General features: G+C 31.7%; 1 protein-coding gene across 2 annotated transcripts; it reads right to left on the bottom strand.

The window, feature by feature from the left end:
- Positions 1–12,072: 12,072 nt before the first annotated feature.
- On the bottom strand, positions 12,073–16,765 carry LOC108344188 (receptor-like protein EIX1). 2 transcript variants are annotated; one of them, XM_017582653.2, is made up of 2 exons: positions 13,316–16,765; positions 12,073–12,361 (listed from the first exon to the last, which is right to left on the bottom strand). In XM_017582653.2, the coding sequence occupies exon 1, from the start codon at positions 16,718–16,720 to the stop codon at positions 13,388–13,390; it is 3,333 nt and encodes a 1,110-aa protein (XP_017438142.1). In that variant the 5' UTR covers positions 16,721–16,765; the 3' UTR covers positions 12,073–12,361; positions 13,316–13,387. The 2 variants fall into 2 exon arrangements, with proteins under 2 accessions (XP_017438142.1, XP_052723247.1); XM_052867287.1 differs by having other exon boundaries at positions 15,952–16,765.
- Positions 16,766–18,811: the final 2,046 nt, after the last annotated feature.

Here is an 18,811-nt window from a genome sequence, read left to right as displayed (position 1 = left end):
ACCAAAATAATCGATGATTTTACATGATATGTGTTCATTACTTAATAACATTGTAGTAGGTAATAAAAGGATTGAGAAAGTGAGATGCAATATGAAGCAATGAGTAATAGTCAAATTGGATTTTGAAAAGACATATGACTATGTGAAATAGGCAGACCGGGTTTTCCAACAAATTTTTATAACTTTGTCACTATAAGTGTTGTGAATCTGACTTTTGTTCTTACATTTGCAAATTTATTAAATTAGTCTTAAATGTGCCAGTATTGTAGATTTGATCACTTTCTTGCCATCGTTAACTCCCTTATATATTATAATTTTGCTCTTATAGATGTAACACAATTTTTATTTGGTTACATTAGATTTACCGAATGCTCAATCTAATTTTTAAAGATCAAATTAAGAATGAGTTACAGACATAAGAACCAAATTAACAATAAGGAATTGTGTTTGGTCTATCAAAATTTTCCCATCTGAATCAGACACTTACCGTTACATTATCTTTGATAAGCTCAGGTATACATTAAAAGGCCTATAGTCAGAGTATTAGCTTTTCAAAATTTACTTAATCACACTTGAAAATTGTTGATAAGGAGTCATGTCAGCTGTAAGTTACATACAAATCCTATATTCTATCCTCAACCACTTTAATTTAAACATTCTACTTTTAGGAGTGAGAAGGGATCACAAGTTCAGATTTTCTTGGTTTTAAAACATTCCAAATTAGATATATACCTATAATCTTGTAATCATAAATGTGTGATAATTATAAGACTCTATTTATAAAAAATGAATGAATTAAAAGATAAGTTTGTTATTAGATATGTTTTATTAATTGTGTTTGATCATTACACCATGATGCCCCTCACCGGAATAAATAACGGAAAATAGTCTCCCTCTAACAACCTCCACTTACACATGCAACCTCAGCTTCTCGATTTCCCTTCTTTCTTCCCTGCCTTAGGTGTCATATGCCCCTTTCAGCCCATAAACTTGTTGGCCTCCAACAATGTGTATACTGTATATATTAATGGGGATTTTACCTTGGATAGGATATTTTTAATTTTGCTAATCAAGTTGAGTTTTTTTCACATTTTGAATTTGGGTGTTGTCTTTTCCTTTTATTACATATGCAACCTAGTTCCCAAGTTATTTTTTATTTCGTGACAATAATTTTAACTTTGACTCTTCCTTGCTTTAATGCAAATCTATGTTTTTTTTGTGTCTCCAAATTTTTGCAGCTTGATAATCACTCTCATTATATAACAAGTAACTTGCCGTTTCTAAGTTTCATTATTTTTACTTAATAGTCTAAAAAATAACATTTTAAAATTGATAAAATATTCTAAATAATAAGACTCAATTATTCTAATAATAAAAAGTTAAACGTATAAATAAAATTCTCAGTTAGAGTTTCATCACTTAGAAAACACTATTTATCTAAAACTTTGTCTTGAAGAGTCTTTTATCCTCTCTAAGTGATTATGATTCCTTTATAATCTGTTTGAAAATCAGAAACCGTCTCAGTGATCTTTGAGGCAAAATTTTCTACTTTAACTGATCAATTTTCTTAAAAGAGTAATTTAATTTCTGTTTTTTTTTTCTCAATTCTAGCAATTTTTATCATGCATGTGAGTCTAGCTCAATTGGATGTACCATATGAATCTTCTATTAGATTCTTTATTAATCAGTGGTTCTAATACCCTCATAATGATTATGTGATTTGTGGGTATAGATAGAGTTCTTTAATAAGTGGAAACAATTTTAGGTTTTATTGAGTGGTTTACACTTCTAACAGGTAAGTAAAGCCAACTATCTAATTTTAAATATGTTGTTGTGTTGTTTACCAGCATTAAATGTTTGGTTTGGTTTGGTTTGAATTGTCATTTTGGTATGTTCAGTTATGGTTGTGTTTATTGTATGAAATGTACATGTTTTTTTTAGGTTTAATAGGTTCGGAGGTCCCTATATTTGTGGGTTCGTTTCAATTGGGTCCTCCAATTTTGAAAGTGATCAATTTGGTCCCTAATTTAACAAAATTGAGTCAATAATACCCTTTCCGTTAAATGCAATGGACGTCATTAACTTTTTAAACATGTGGTATGTTGAAGCATCCTTCAAATAAAACTGTGCCACTTGCAAATAAAAGGATGCCTCAACATGCCATATGTTTAAAAAGTTAACGCCGTCCATTATATTTAACGGAAAGGGTATTATTGACTCAATTTTGTTAAATTAGGGACCAAATTGATCACTTTCAAAATTGGAGGACCCAATTGAAACGAACCCACAAATATAAGGACCTCCGAACCTATTAAACCTTTTTTTTATTGAAATTGAGGTCGAATTTGGAGAATTAGAGATATGATCAATTGAATGAATTTGTGTTCAATCTGACATCTAAACCTATTAGAGAACTTTTAAATGAATCAGGAATACCAATTTGATCATTTGAACATGTCTTTGATTCCCCAAATTCACAGTGTTGAAGTTTATAGTCTCTGGTGTGGTGTTGAGCATCATTGATACGGCGTTGAGCACTAAAGTTACAGAGGGATCTGCTAGCATTTTAGCTCCAGACCGTTAATCGCCACATTGTTGTCGTTGAGCGTCAGCATTGCATAGAGGGGTCTGGAGCTTATTTTGTGTTAATTCACTTAGTGCCCTTTCTAGTGCTCTTTGTAGCAAAATCGGTGCAAGTTTTCTATGATATTTATGATTTTGATGGTTGAACTAATTTAGATAAATGCATTTACGTTGAATTGTGAATCATTTATGTTTGTGGGATGTGAATATACTTGAATCATGTATAATTTGTATTGTGAGATAAGATTTCAAAGAGAGATTTAATGTATTGGTGAATGATTAGTGTTTGCATCTCCAAATTTTTGCTGCTTGATAATCATTCTCACTATTTAACAAGTAACTTGTCGTTTCAAGTTTCATTATTTTTACATAAACCAGACATTGAACTAACATTGTTTTCACTCTTATTCAAATGTTTGAGAATGGTAACCAAAGTAAAAGTAAAAGCAAAGCAACATTTTTCCAAGTAAAAGTGAATGAAAAAAATATGTTTTGCATTCGAACAATATTTATAACTCCGTCTCTCTCTCTATATGTATTGTAAATCTCAATTTTGTTCTTATGTATGCAACTTTACTAAATCAGTCTTAAATGTTCTAGCACCGCATTAAGGATTTGGATTTTTTTTAAATATTAATTGTTAGTATGTTGATAGTGGGAGAATTGATCCGACAACATCTTTTAATTTTTTTTTTCAAATCCTTCAAACCAACTTTATATTTTTCGAAAAGTGTTAGAATATCCACAATCTCTCATGTTTTTTCCAACTTTTATCATTAAACCAAATTATAGCTCCTGTCAGATATCTACCCTTTTACACGAGAATGAATGAGACCTTTTTCTATCTTTAGGTTGGCATAGAATACCTTCACCAGGTTAGGGTAATAGTCACCATCCATCTAAAAACTTTTTGACATCCATTCCTGAAAAATGAAGGCTTCGTTGCGAAAAAAAAAAGACTCATAAACTTATGCCGAATCACTTCCTTAAACCTCCAGAAGCATATGCTCTGCATTCATCATCATTGATCCAGCTAGAGGAACTAGCATGTCTCTCAACTGGTGTAGCTTGTTTGCCATGACGAGATGATGAAGACGTCATTTAAGAATCAGGATTTTACAGAGAAATCATGAAATTATGAAATTATGCAATTATGAAACTATGAAACTATAAACTATACAATAATAGAATAATAGAATTATAGAATTATAGAATTATAGAATTATAGATTATGTGATTGTGAGATTGTGAGATTATAAGATTGTAAGATTGTTAGATTGTAAGATTATAAGATTGTTAGATTAAAAGATTGTAAGATTGTAAGATTATAAGATTGTAAGATTATAAGATTGTAAGATTATAAGTGTAAAGACTGAGAGGAGACTGAGAGGAGTCAGCCTTGGGAATGAACAAGTGGCAGCAGATAGTGAGACTGAACATTTATTAATAAAATAATGTTGATATATAAACGGTGGATTCAAAGTTCGTTTCATTATCTGAGAAACCATTATCACTCTTCAAAGCTCTGTTCTCTTTTCTCCTCACTTTCTCTAAATTTTCTTCATTCTCAACTCATTTGTTCCACAATCAGGTTGTACTTGATTAATTCTGGTGTCAAGGGCTTGCTGATACACCTATCAGTTTGTTGTGTTAGAACTGGTAAGTGATCTCTCCTGTTTCTTGTAATTTTCTCTGTTTTCTGACATATGCAAGTACTGTTCATCAGCTTCAATCTTGTTATAATTCTTGTTTATGGTTGGTTTCTTTTCACCAATTTGAAGTTATAGGTTGTTCTAGGATCTTTCGGTTGTCAAAAGTGTGAAGAAATTATTCGGTCAAGCTATTTTAAGGTAAGGGAAGCCAATAATTTAATTGTATTTTCTCGTGTTCAAATGTGGTGTTTAAATGATTGTATAAATGTTTGATATTTTGTGTTGATTATGGGAAAACTGGAAATTTTGTGAATCTATTTGGAGTTTATGCAAATTACCGTTCGGTTTGTACTAGTTGTAGGAAGGGAGGAAGTGAAAATGAGAGTTTGGGGTGAAGATTGAATTCTGGCAGTAGGGTGAATCTGGGTATGCGAAATCTGAAGTGTTAGAAATCTTACATTATTTGAAATGATGTTTTAGTAGCGTTCAGTCTTAGGAAGGAAAAATGATGTTTTAGTAGCGTTCGGTCTTAGGAAGGAAAATTGTGTTTTAGTAGCGTTCGGTCTTAGGAAGGAAAAATGATGTTTTAGTAGCTTTCGGTCTTAGGAAGGAAAATGGTGTTTTACTAGCGTTCGGTCTTAGGAAGAAAAATGGTGTATTAGTAGCGTTTGATTTTAGAAAGGAAAATGATGTTTTAGTAGCGTTCGGTCTTAGGGAGGAAAATGATGTTTTAGTAGCATTCGATCTTAGAAAGGAATTATGGTGTTTTAGTAGTGTTCGGTCTTAGGAAGGAATATGGTGTTTTAGTAACGTTCGGTCTTAGGAAGGAATATGGTGTTTCAGTAGCGTTCGGTCTTAGGAAGGAGTATGGTGTTCTAGTAGCTTGGGTATTTATGTTATGGTTGTTTGTAAAATGTTTGAATTAGGCTATGTGAACTTTATTGTGTATGGATTATGGTATTAATATTTAATAAGGCATATGTTTCAAGTAATGTGGAAGAGAATTCCATGGAGGAATGTCTCATGATTGGTTATTGAATTGTAAAGTATGAATATGGATATCGTGCTAAGTTGTCGTTCATCATGAAATTCTATGATTACTATTCTCACATAGAGAGAAGTAATTCATTTGTGAGAATATCAGGAGGTCCTTTAACCTCGGGGTATCGAGGTAAACATCACTGGATTAACCTTGGGTGGTAGCTTGATTGGTGTCAGCTATTTCACCACTGCAAGTGCAAGGACGACTGTAATTACATATTCATATCCGAATAGTCCATTCTAGTGGTCGGTTATTATATGTTTGATGTTCAGTCAATGTATGTTGAGTGTGCGGTTTGTGCATTGTTTGGACTTATGTTAAGATTATATATGTTGTATTCAATTAAATTACATTAGCTTACCCTTATTTTCCTGTTTTGTCCATGTTTTCTATTCAGTTCTTTATTTGCAATGATCACCTTGTGGGTGTGAGCAGAGGGAGACTGTTCATTGGAGGAAGCACTGGATGGCGAAGACCTAGTTGTTTAGTCTATGACCATTCGATCATATAAATATATAGTTGTATGAACCGTCCGGTCATGTACATAGTTTTGTAGTAGTATAGGAATTTTGTAAAGTTTTAAATTTTATGGTTATTTTGAAATAATAACTGTAAGGTTAACTTTATTTTCAGTAACTGTCCTACCGTATTATTATATGATAACTCCTTTATATAGTTTATTACTATATTTTTGGCATGTTACATTAAGATTATAAGATTATAAGATTATAAGATTATAAGATGATAAGAATATAAGAATATAAGATGATAAGATCATAAGATGATAAGAATATAAGAATATAAGATGATAAGATCATAAGATGATAAGATGATAAGATGATAAGATGATAAGATGATAAAATGATAAGATCATAAGATCATAAGATGATAAGATTATAAGATCATATATATATATATATATATATATATATATATATATATATATATATATAATTCACTAAGATGTTAAAGAAATATTAAAATCTCCTATAACCTGATTTACTATTGTAATTGAAATTATGTAAAAAATTATAAGATTATAAGACTATAAGACAATAAAACTATAAAACTATAAAACTATAAAACTATAAAACTATAAAACTATAAAACTATAAAACTATAAAACTATAAAACTATAAAACTATAAAACTATAAAACTATAAAATTATAAAATTTTAAAACTATAAAACTATAAAATTATAAAAATATGAAACCTTGTGCTAAAATGATATGTTATTCCAAAAGGTTATACATTCCATACCAGACAAACAAAAGCATAAAAGAAAATGCTTCCAAAAATGATGATCTAGATCATTGATTGATCAAAGATGTATAATCCTTTGGAGCTAGATTCTTTATATACTTGTTCTACTAGCACTTGTATTATCTTCTGTTATGAGTAAAAGGGTATATTGGACACTTGGAGAAGAAAAAACAAATATTTACAACAAGAAGACTTGTATGTTGTCCTATGTCAACTTGAAGATTTGAAGGCAAATCCTTTTCAAGAGGGAGGGAGAGATGACATACCATGACCAAGCAATTTCAAAGAAGAATTGAAGTCATTTGTGGAGGTTGAGCCTATACTCTATCTCTTAGGCCATAATGAAACTTTTTAGAGAAGGAAATAATTTTGGCCCTTGTATTTTTGACCAAGTAATTTAAGATTTATTTTCGGTTTTGTATTATGGGCCTAGTAATGTAGGTTTTATTTTGAGCTTTGTATCTTGAGCAAAGTATAATAGGATTTTGACCACTTAAGTCAACAAAAGGCCAAAGCCCAATATTGACCCAAGTGGGACGTCCAAGGAGCTAGTTTGATCAAGAGATGAAAGTTTTCCAGCTAGCTTAACAGACAAGGAGGTGTGGGACGTCCAAGCCATGTGTGCTACTCCCTTTGGAGAGTTTTCCTTAGTTAGAGGCCACATGTCCTCTTCCAAATGGAGAGGATTTTTGCCACATGTCATTCTCCTATTGGAGAAGTTTTTCTCTTTGCTCTGCAAGTTAGCCAAGGTATAGGGTTTTAGGTCTAGCTTCTACATTTTTGGAGACACCCTTAGCCTATAAATAGAGGTGTCTCCCACTCTTATATTCACTTTGAATTTTGAATAATATTATGCTATCAAGTTTGAGCCATAATACTCATATTAGGTCACCCAAGGCTAGAGCACCCAAGTGACTTTCTCTATCCACCTTCTTCCAAGAGTTGGGCTAACCTCTCTTAGAGCATCACCAAACACCACTTCCCTCATCACCAACCACTCAAAAACTGAGATACTTAGCTCCATTGTCCACTTTAATTCCACACCATATCAACCTTCATCCACCTCCATAGATTTTCTTCTAGTTTTAGTCCAACATATCTAAGAAAGGTTGTCATCAAGATATTCCAAATTTAATATAATTTTCCATTATTATATTCTATATATTATACTGTGTTTGTTCTAAATTCTATATTTTCTTATGCAACAAACCCTTCTTTTGTATTGAATATTTAAGACGTCTTGAATTTAAAATGATTATTTTTCATTTGGTTTTCTTATCAACTATATGTATGTAGTAAATATTTAATATAAATAAGTTTAAATTGGTGGTCATCACCTATGTGATTTATAAAATTGAAAATAAGGCACTCATCAAAATGATTAAACTTTCGTGGGTAAATATATGAAATTTAATTAACTAAATAACATGTCATATTGAAGTTTGGATTATAAGAAAAGTACGAGCGAATTATTAATATAGTTTACAAGCACAATGCTTAATGATTTTATAATTTAATAAAAAGTAAAACTTCAAGGAATAAGAACATGTACTAGTTTATCAACATACTAAGGGAGTTTGTAATAAAAAGGTTTAAAGAATAATTCTAATGTATTATTTCAAAGAGTAGAGTACCATATATATATATATATATATATATATATATATATATATATATATATATATATATATATATATATATATATATATATATATATATATATATATATATATATATATATATATATATAAGGATCCTATAATTCTTCTATTAAAGGAATGACAGGTGCCAGATCTGCACAAATTATAATAATTTTAAATTATAATTAACACAACATTTGATTGTCTAATATCCCTTAATAGAATATTTGACATATCTTAACACCCCCATTCAAGTTGGTGCATGGATATCACACATTCCCAACTTGAATAAAGACTCATTAAATAATCTTCTTGACACTCCTTTGGTGAGAACATCAGCCAACTACAATTTTAATCTTACAAAAGGAAATGAAATTATTCCAGCTTCAAGCTTCTCTTTAATGAAATGTCTATCAATCTCCATATGCTTTGTTTTATCATGTTGCACAAGATTATGAGCAATTGCTATAGCCGAAGTATTGTTGATAGTACAAATCATAGCTTCATTTGGTTTAAAGCCCAAATCTGATAGAACCTTTTTAGTCCACAAAAGTTCACATACACCTAGTGCCATGCCTCTGAATTCTGCTTCAGCACTAGATCTTGCTACTACAGGTTGTTTTTTACTCCTCCAAGTTACAAGATTCCGTCCTACAAAAGTAAAGTATTCAGAGGTAGATCTTCTATCATCTTTTGAACCTGCCCAATCTGCATCAGTGTACCCTTCTACCTTTAAGTTTCCATGATTTGAGAACATAATTCCTTTTCCCAGAGCAGACTTCAAATATCTCAAAATCCTCTCAACAACATCCATATGAAGATTTCGTGGGTCATGCATAAATTGACTAACAACATTCACTGCATAGGTGATATCTGGACGTGTATGGCACAAATAAATTAATTTTCCTGTCAACTTTTGGTATCTTCCTCTGTCTATGCTTGCTAAATTTGAGCATTGAAAGAGTTTATGATTTTGTTCAATTGGTGTATCAACTAGTTTACTCCCAAACAACCCAGTTTTTGATAGTAAGTCAATAATATATATTTTTTTTGGCATAGAAAAATACCATGTTTTGATCTAACTACTTCAATACCCAAAAAATATTTGAGGTTTCCAAGTTGTTTCATCTCAAATTCAGATGCAAGGTATTGTTATAAACTAGAAATCTCATCTTGGTCATTTCCTGTAACAATCATGTCATCTACATATATAATCAAAGCTGTAATTTTCCCTTTTCCTCTCTTAAAAAATAAGGTGTGATCAGAGTTACTTTCTCTATAACCAAAAGCCTTCATACACTTGGTAAACCTTCCAAACCATGCTCTTGGGGATTGTTTCAATCCATATAGAGCCTTCTTTAATTTGCAAACCTTCATTCCAATTGAATCTGTCATGCCAAGTGGAGAATCCATATAAATTTCTTCGTGTAGAAAAAATTTTTCACATCAAATTGTAGAAGAGGCCAATCTTGGTTTGCAGCTAGCGACAAAAGTATTGTCACAGTGTTAAGCTTGGCTACCGGTGCGAACGTCTCTTGGTACTCTACACCATAAGACTAAGTGTAACCTTTAGCCACAAGTCTTTCTTTATACCTATCAATAGTTTCATCAGCTTTATGCTTAATTGTAAAGACCCATTTGCAGCCCACAATTTTCTTCCACCTTGGTAAGGACACAAGATCCTAAGTGTTTTTTTTTCTAAAGCTCTCATCTCCTCAACCATTGCTTTGGTCCATTTAGGATCTGCCAAAGCTTCCTGTATATTACTAGGAATAGAATTTGAAGATAATTGAGATACAAATGATGCATATGACTGAGATAACTTGTGAGATGACACATATTTACTAATGGGATATTTAACGTTGGCTTGGAGGTCTTGTTCATATTTAGATGGAGGTTGACCACGGTTAGAAGGAGGTGGAAGGTAGACTCAGTGTTTGGTGTGCTGGTGGTCTCACGCAGACAAGAATCAATTCCATGATCAATTTCATCTAAATTAGTGTTATCAGAGATAGGATCAGAATGTACCTCTAAAGAGTCAAGTTGAACCTATGGAGAAGATTGAGCCAATTGGTTATGATCAGAAGATATTGTATTATCCATAAGAGAAGTGTCCATATTTAGGATTAGCTCACTTCCTGCAGAATGATCCTCACACAATAATTTATCCTCACAATATAATTTGATATCTGAGATATCAAACATACTAACATCATGATTATGCACTTCACTTTCATTGCCTCCTTGAAGTGGAGAATCAACATAACAAAATTCATGTTCATTAAACGTCACATCCATAGAAATATAAAATTCCTTTGATGGTGGATGGTAAACACGATAACCTTTTTGAGTTGATCCATACCCAACAAAAACACATTTGATCGCTCGTTCTTCAAGCTTTGTACGTTGATGTGGGTGTAAGTGAACATATATAATGTGGTGGTAAATAAACTATGGGAGGAAGGATACAATGATCAAACAACACATCAAAAGGCCTTCGAAAGTTAAGCACACTAGAAGGGGTTTGATTAATTAAATAAATGGCAGAGCTCACAGCCTCACCCCATAAATAAGATGGGACATTACCATCTATCAAAAATGATCTTGTCACCTCTAATATATGTCTATTTTTCCTCTCCGCCACTCCATTTTTTTGTGGTGAATAAGGACATGTAGTTTGATGCAAGATGCCTTTAGAGTTCATGAACTCTATTAATTCAGTCTTAAAATATTCCCCTCCATTGTCTAATTGAATAACCTTAATATATGTGTTAAATTGTGTAACGATCAGATGATAGGAGGAACGAACCACATCACACACATCACTTTTATGTTTAAGCAAATATACCTAGGTTACCCGAGTACAATCATCAACAAAACTAATAAACCATTTTTTTCTATTATGTGTAGATTGTGGGACAGGGCCCCAAACATCTGTGTGAATTAATCAAAAAGGAAAATCAGTTTTGTTATTGCTTAAAGGTAACACAACGCGATGATTTTTTGCCATAACACATGTTTCAAAAAAAAATCAGAAATATTGCAAGAAAAATCAGATTTTTTGGCATAACACATGAATCAATTATCCAATTACTACCCTTAGTGATAGGGAAGTGCATGCCTAGAGAGAAGTATACTAATGACATTTAAAAGAATGAATGGAAAATAAAAGCAGAAAAGAGAAAGGAGGAGGAAACTTATGACTCGTAGACACGCCACTTGAGAGAGGACTCCAAGATAAGTGTCGAAGAAGGATCGCCACTCACTTTGCGCAAGATAAGGTCTGGCCAAAATGGACTAGAGATAGAAAACTATCTCAAGAGGAATGCAAATTTGCAATTCAACTCAAAGAATTCATTCAATTTCCAAGTTAATCCAAAAGGAGACCCTAAGCCTTCTTATATAGCCCTTGGAGTGAGTTTGGAGAGTGAAATTTAGAGATGTGGGACTTCTAGTCTCAAGGCCGGTCAACAGCTCCTAAGGTGCTTTGAGTCCCACATTGCTTAATTCCCTTCATCCTAAAGGGTTTATAAGCCAACTAGTTCTCCTAAAGTTCAAAACAAAGAAGAAAAGTTATGCTACCTTGCACTTCCATCTAAGATGCCTTTCTTCCTCTTCTTTTCTTTTAAGACCAAGCCATGAGAGTCCCACATTGCTTGTGCTTAAAGGAAAAGAAGGGTTTATAAGCGATTATTCTACCAGAACTAATGAAAAGAAATCAAAGAGGCAAATACAAGCCTTTGAAACCTGTTCTACTCTTTTTGTGCTTTTGTCACTTTGAAACTCTTCATTGTTGCCCCATTTATGATCATATCACTTAGTGACAACAAAAAGATTAAGGGCAAAGTTAGATTGATTTTTATCGGAAGAAGCCATCAGAAATATTCAATGAAGGAAAAAGAAGCACTGATTCCTATTCTGATGTATTATTTCAAAGAGTAGAGTACCATATATATACATACGAGGATCCTATAATTCTTCTATTAAATGAATGACAGGTGTACAGATCTGCACAAATTATAATAATTCTAAATTATAACTAACAAAATATTTGATTGCCTAATATCTCTTAATAAAGTATTTGGCATATCTTAACAGTTTGAAGAAATCATTGCCTTGTCCAAGAATTAACAAGCTCAAAGGTAAAGTCGTGCAAGAGGATCGGTAGGTTTCAATTGCCCTGAAATTGAAAAATAAAATGAAAAGAATGTTAGTTATTGAAAATGTGTACATTAAAATAAATAAAATTCTTATTCTTATTCCCTAGAAATAAAAATAAAATATAGTTGATATGTTTAAAATTTTGAAGTAATAAGAATAATATTCAGGTTAATTAGAAAAAACAAATAATGGATAAAAATCTCCAAAGTTTACTAGGTGAGAAAACATGATTCATGGTAGCAAGGAAGCCATTGCTTTTTTTTAATAAGACTATCAAGTATTGAATATCAATGTTTTATTTCTAGTTTATTTAGTCATGCAAAACTTTTATCTAAATTTGCAAAAAGGTTGTTCAGGATATAATTTTACTAAAAATATATAATATAAGAAGTCTTAATAAGTAAATTTTATGTCTAAAATTAGTTTGTAAAGTGTTTTTACTTATTCATATATTGTGACTTCATTTTATTTCTAATCGATGTGAGATCTCCAATACTTCCTTATATCAAGACACATAAATTTTAGACACGAGACTAGATGTCAATAAATGGTTCAACAAGAGTCCAATAACGGATGATAAGAAAACTCAACAACAACAAATTATGCTAAGATAAACTTTAATAAGTAAATTTTAAGCCTAAATCAATTCTACAAAACTAACTTGTAATATGAGATTTCTATACACTCATGTATTGTAAATTCGTTTTATCTCTAATTGATATGAAACATCTAATAAGAAGTCCTGATCTTGATTAGTTAACATGCTATATTTACGCATTTAATTCCTCTTTGGACGATATAAAACCTATGTCTTTGACACAATAAGTTTCAAAAGCAGCTCATTGAATTCTAAAAGTTATTCTATATATAACATAAAATAAAAATATTTTAAAAAAAGTAAAGAAGGGATACATGATAATATGCATATAATATACGGAGAGAGCAAATTATATAAAACCTATGAAATTATTACCTGTTAATATTTGTCGAGCTTAAGTTATCAAATATTGTATCTTGGCATGAACATTATTGTCTTCTGAGTCATTTAAGAATTGAAATATGCACGTTTCCGAGAACTTTTGAATAAGATTGAGCCAAACACCATGAAGAAGCTTATAACAAATCCAAATGTCATACTTACAAAAAAATCATTGAACAATGAATAGTCATGTTCATGAACTTCAACATTTGGTTCTTGTGTTGATCCACCCTTAATACATAATTTCTCAAGTGGTGGTCCACAAAGATTGAGATTATCTTCATAGCTTGATATACTAAAACTTTGTAATTGCGTGCCTATTGGAATTTCTCCAGTTAGATGGTTATGAGACAAATCTAACACACCAAGTCCATAAATTTGAGCAAGGCTTGGAGGAATTGAACCAACAAGTTGATTTCTTGACAAATCAAGAGAATCAAGTGATGTTAACTTTCCAATGTTTGAAGGAATTTTTCCGATCAAATTATTTCTTGATAAGTTCAATGAAATCAACCCATGTAATTTCTCTATTTCTGTAGGAATTTCTTCAGAAAAATGATTGCTTGAGAGATCAATGCTTTTTAAAAGTGACAAACCTTTATTCATAAACATTTGTTTTGAACCTTTCCATGTCAACCATGCTTTCAAATTGTATGACATGCCGATTCCAGTAGAACAATAAAACAACATATATGAATGACCTTCATAATCTACTAAAGATGTTGTTTGAAGCATTGAAGTAAGATTTTGTATGCATTTAGGAATTTTTCCTGATAAGTTGTTTAGAGAGAGATCCAAGACTTGAATGTTTCTTAAACAACAAACTTCTAACGGTAAACTTCCATAGAATTGATTCTTTCTCAAATTTAATATTTGCAACTCTTTATTAGTCCCAATCCAATCAGGGATAGATCCTGATAATTTGTTTTCTGACAAATCAAGCATTACTAGCTCTGTGCAATTTCTTATGGATAAAGGGATTCCTTCTATTAAATTGTTGTTTCTCAACAACAATGCTTGAAGATCAAGAAGCCATCCCATTGAAGTTGGAATTTTTCCTGAAAAGTTATTGTAACTCAAATCTAAATAAACTAGTGAGTTGATTTTTTTCCAACAATCTGGGATATCTCCAGATAACTGATTATATGAAATGTCTAAAACAACTTGAACTGAAATTGCATTTTCTCCACACAAAAATGAAAGAGGATTTGAGAATTTATTATATGATAAATCAAGAAGTTGAGAATTTCGTAGAAATAGAGGAATAGAACCTTCAAATTGATTTGATCCAAGGAACATGGATATGGAAACATATGTTGATGAAACATTTGGAATTGTACCTTGTAGATTGTTGCATGAAATATTCATCTTCATCACTTTTTGTAGTGGTAATTTAACCCAAAACCATTCAGGAATAGTATCTGATATTGTAGCATTTGAAATGTCAATATGGACAAATTTATATTGCGTCTGCAACCATTTGGGAAATGTTGGACCTAGCTTGCAAGATCTCAATTCGATAATTAACAATTGAAAAGGTGGGACCCAATTTTGAGTAAATTCCAAGCCCAATGAGTTGTCAGATAAAGCCAAGACTTGTAACTTAGACATATTAGCAAATTGGTAGTCAGTCAGCACACCCTTTAAACAATTTGAATACATGTAGAGGCCTTCCAGTTTAGGTGGAAATTGAATGTCCCTGTGAATCTCTCCATTTAGCTTATTGTTGTAAAGATGTAGTGTTTTTAAAGATGTGAATGTTGAGAAGTCAGGTAGTGTGCCATTGATTTGATTCATGCCTAGACATAATTGTTCCAATGAATATCTAGCACATCCAGACAAGTGAAAAATTATCATCGGAAGCTCATCACTCAAGTTATTATAAGACATGTCCAATGAGAGCAAAGAACATGCATCCCCAAATGATTTTGGAATTCCACCTTCTAATGAATTGAATCCAATTGACAAGTCCTCCAACGTAGATGGTAACTCGACGCCTTCCGGTATTGCTCCACTTAACTTATTTCCATCAAGAAGCAACGTTTTCAAAGAAGAGAATATTGAAATGTTAGGCAAAGTGCCAGTGATGTGATTATGTACTAGACCCAAATCTTGCAATGAGTGTATAACGCAACCACCGGACAAATTACCGAGAATGGAGGGAAGGTCTTCAATCAAATTGTTTGAATGCATATATAAAGAATTTAAGGTGCATATATTCATGAAAGATTTCAAATCCGTGGCTTTGAAATAATTAGCGGAGAGGTCAAGGTACCTAAGCGAATGCATGAGCATGCCAAAATCACTTGAGGTGGAACCCTTCAAGTGGTTACCAGTAAGGTCAAGCTCAACAAGGTTGGAAGTTATGTTTGACACCCATTGGAATACCATTGAAGAAGACGTGAAGGTGTTCCAAGGAAGATAAAGGACTGAGAGGGAAGTAGAAGAATTGAACTTAGAAGGCATGGATGACATAATGAAATGATCGGAAAGGCTACAATTAACTAAACTTAGTTTTCTTAGTTTTGGTAGCTTTGCAATCGCTTGCAACAAAGTAAGTGACCGATTAAGATTTGGTACAGAATCCAAGTAAAGATGGGTTAAAGAAAGGAGATTTGGGAGCCACTGACCTCCATGGGCAAAGTTGATGTTATCAGAAAGATAGAGCTCTTGTAACTGGGAGAGATTTCCAAGTTGAGATGGTATACTTTGTTCAAAATAATTGCCACTGAGACCAAGATACTGTAACCGGAAGAGATTTCCAAGTTGAGATGGTATATTTCCTTCAAAAGAAATGCCACTGAGATCAAGATGCTGCAATTGGGAGAGATTTTCAAGCTGATGAGGGATTGAACCCTCTAAAGAATTCGAAGCCAGATTTAAGTATTTCAAATGAGAAAGAGAGCCTAACTGACTGGGAATTTCTCCGCCAAAATGACAGTACGAGAGATCAAGATATCTCAAGTTTCTGAAAGAACCAAGAAACTCTGGAATGTGACTCCCAGGAAAATAATTAGTATTGAGGTTCAAATACTGTAATTGTCGCAACTCCATCAACGACTTGTGAATCTCTCCACTCAGATAAGGTACAAAGATTTCTATATATTGATCATCATATCCAATATCAATTTCACAGTGAAGGTCGAGGCTTAGAATATGGGAGGTGACGTTGCTGCAGCGAATTCCTTCCCATTGGCAGCAGTCGGGAGTGGTCCAAGAGGATAGCTTGGCGTAGCGATCGACAATGGCAGCCTTGAATTGGAGGAGTGCTTCCCTCTCCTTTGGAAGGCATCTGATTTGCTGTTCTCCATTAACAACCTGCGACACCACACACAGCATAAACATCATCAATCTTAAACCAACAGGATTCTTCGTTGACATGGTTGTGGGTGTTATCATCACACACAAAAAGTAATGGATAGAATGCCCTGAGTATCAAAACTAGAGTGGTGTTGGTGAGTTAAAACACTTTTCCTAACCACATATATAAGAGAGTTCTATGATTGCAACATCTCAAACTATAAAATACAAAATTACAATATTATTTAGCAATAAAACTTTTCCAGAGCTAAATAATTATTATTTCTATTTCATTTTTACATCTTTAAATTTCGTTATATTTACTTTTGCTTAAATGTTATTAATTATGAACGAAATATTTACCATATTTATTTTTTCCTGTTCTTTCACTTTTTTTTTATATTTGAACCAATTAAATATGAAATTTATAAAAAAAATCTATCTAGCAATATATTTAATATTTTACATTTTACAAATCGTACAACATTTTCTTTGTATATATTCATAAAAGTGAGACATTTAATTTATACTCCTGAGTTTTGTAATAAAATATATATTTGAAACCACTAGTATATCAACCATAATTCATAGATGGAGAATTGTATATTTTATAGTATATTTACTCAACTCAAGCAGATTTGTCTCTCATAGAGAACTTTAATTTCCAAAATACGTAATTTTAAAATTTTAATTTTGTAATTTATGAATTAAATATATCCAAGTTGTTAATAATCAATTTTGTGTAACCTCCATTAAAAGCACTCATTTAACACATAGCCGACAAGAAGATGTAACGGTATTTAATAAACGTAATTTTTTTTATAACTCCTCTACCATCATTTTTCCAAAATTTGTCACTTAATTAGCATGAGAATATTTCACACTTGTTGTTCTCTCTAATGCAAAACAGGTATATTGCATTTATTATATTAGATTTATTCAGCAACCGATATAATATATAAAGATATAAATTATGAAATGCATATTAGATTGATTCAACAATATAATATATAGAGATATAATATGTCATCGACACAGTAGATCTGTTAACTCATATTAGATCAATTCTAAATCAACAACTCTAATCCTTTTTTGTTCTTCTTTTTCTCTACCTCCAGCTTCACGATCGCTACATAATTCTCAGTTCTCTTGTACGTGTACTTAACCAACTTCTCTAGATCTAACACGCCCTTCACACTTACCACTGAGTTTTTAAGATTGGCTTCAATTGACTCCATTCTTGCACAATTTTAATAGTAATAATAAAAAAAGTTACACCAAAACACCACAACAACGTTACTTCAATCTAAATCTGACTACTTCAATATTTTAATTAATTCAATTTAAAGTTACGGGATAGTAGAATCATGAAAGGAGTATAATGAAATAATAATAAAAGTAATTCCAATAATCCCTTTTACATGGATGATTCAGATTCAAAAAGGGAAGGTACTTTTCTTTTAAATTGACACAACAAACAATAGAACGTTGATGGATTGTAGCTTAGGAAAAATTAAATCAGGCTATCGTTCATCTATATATATGTCTTTTGATTTTCATTGAACAAGCTTCGCAATGCCTTTGAACTTTCAAGATTGTCAAAATTTGTGATTGGTACGAAGGAAAAGATAAACTTAGAGTGTTGCTCCAAAACAGTGCGACGCTAGTAATCCAATAGTAAAATGGAAGCTTCCCATGGATGAAAGAGACTCTTACCATAATGTATAAGAATTGGAAAATATTTTAATGCGAACATGAAGAAAAATGGTTAGAGAAGAAGATTGGGATTATAAAGTAGAGAAATGAAATGAGTTACAATGATGAATGTCAAAGTATTCATAAAGAGATCAGATTGAAGAGCAAATCACAACATCCACATGCATAGTTCATTGTATATCTCAATTGAAGAAAACATAAATTTTACTCACAAATACCAACATTCTATTTTTTAAGCTTTTTTTTAGTGCAAAATATCCAAAATTATATTGACTCTATCAAATTTATTAATATCACGTCTAAAACCTAATACAATTATCTGGGAATTTGTATCTTGACTTCAAAATCTATTTCAGTAATTTACTTTATCTAAAATCTATTTTTTTTAATAGTTAACCATTATGACTTAAATTTTAGATTCTTTTTAGTGTAATGTTTGAACCAGGTTTTAGATACGACTTTTTAGTGTAGTGT

The sequence above is a fragment of the Vigna angularis genome, chromosome 8, assembly GCF_016808095.1.
Source record: "Vigna angularis cultivar LongXiaoDou No.4 chromosome 8, ASM1680809v1, whole genome shotgun sequence".
NCBI classification, from domain to species: Eukaryota; Viridiplantae; Streptophyta; class Magnoliopsida; order Fabales; family Fabaceae; genus Vigna; species Vigna angularis.
Note: the sequence above shows the minus strand (reverse complement) of the source record. Positions and strands in the feature narration are given on the sequence as shown.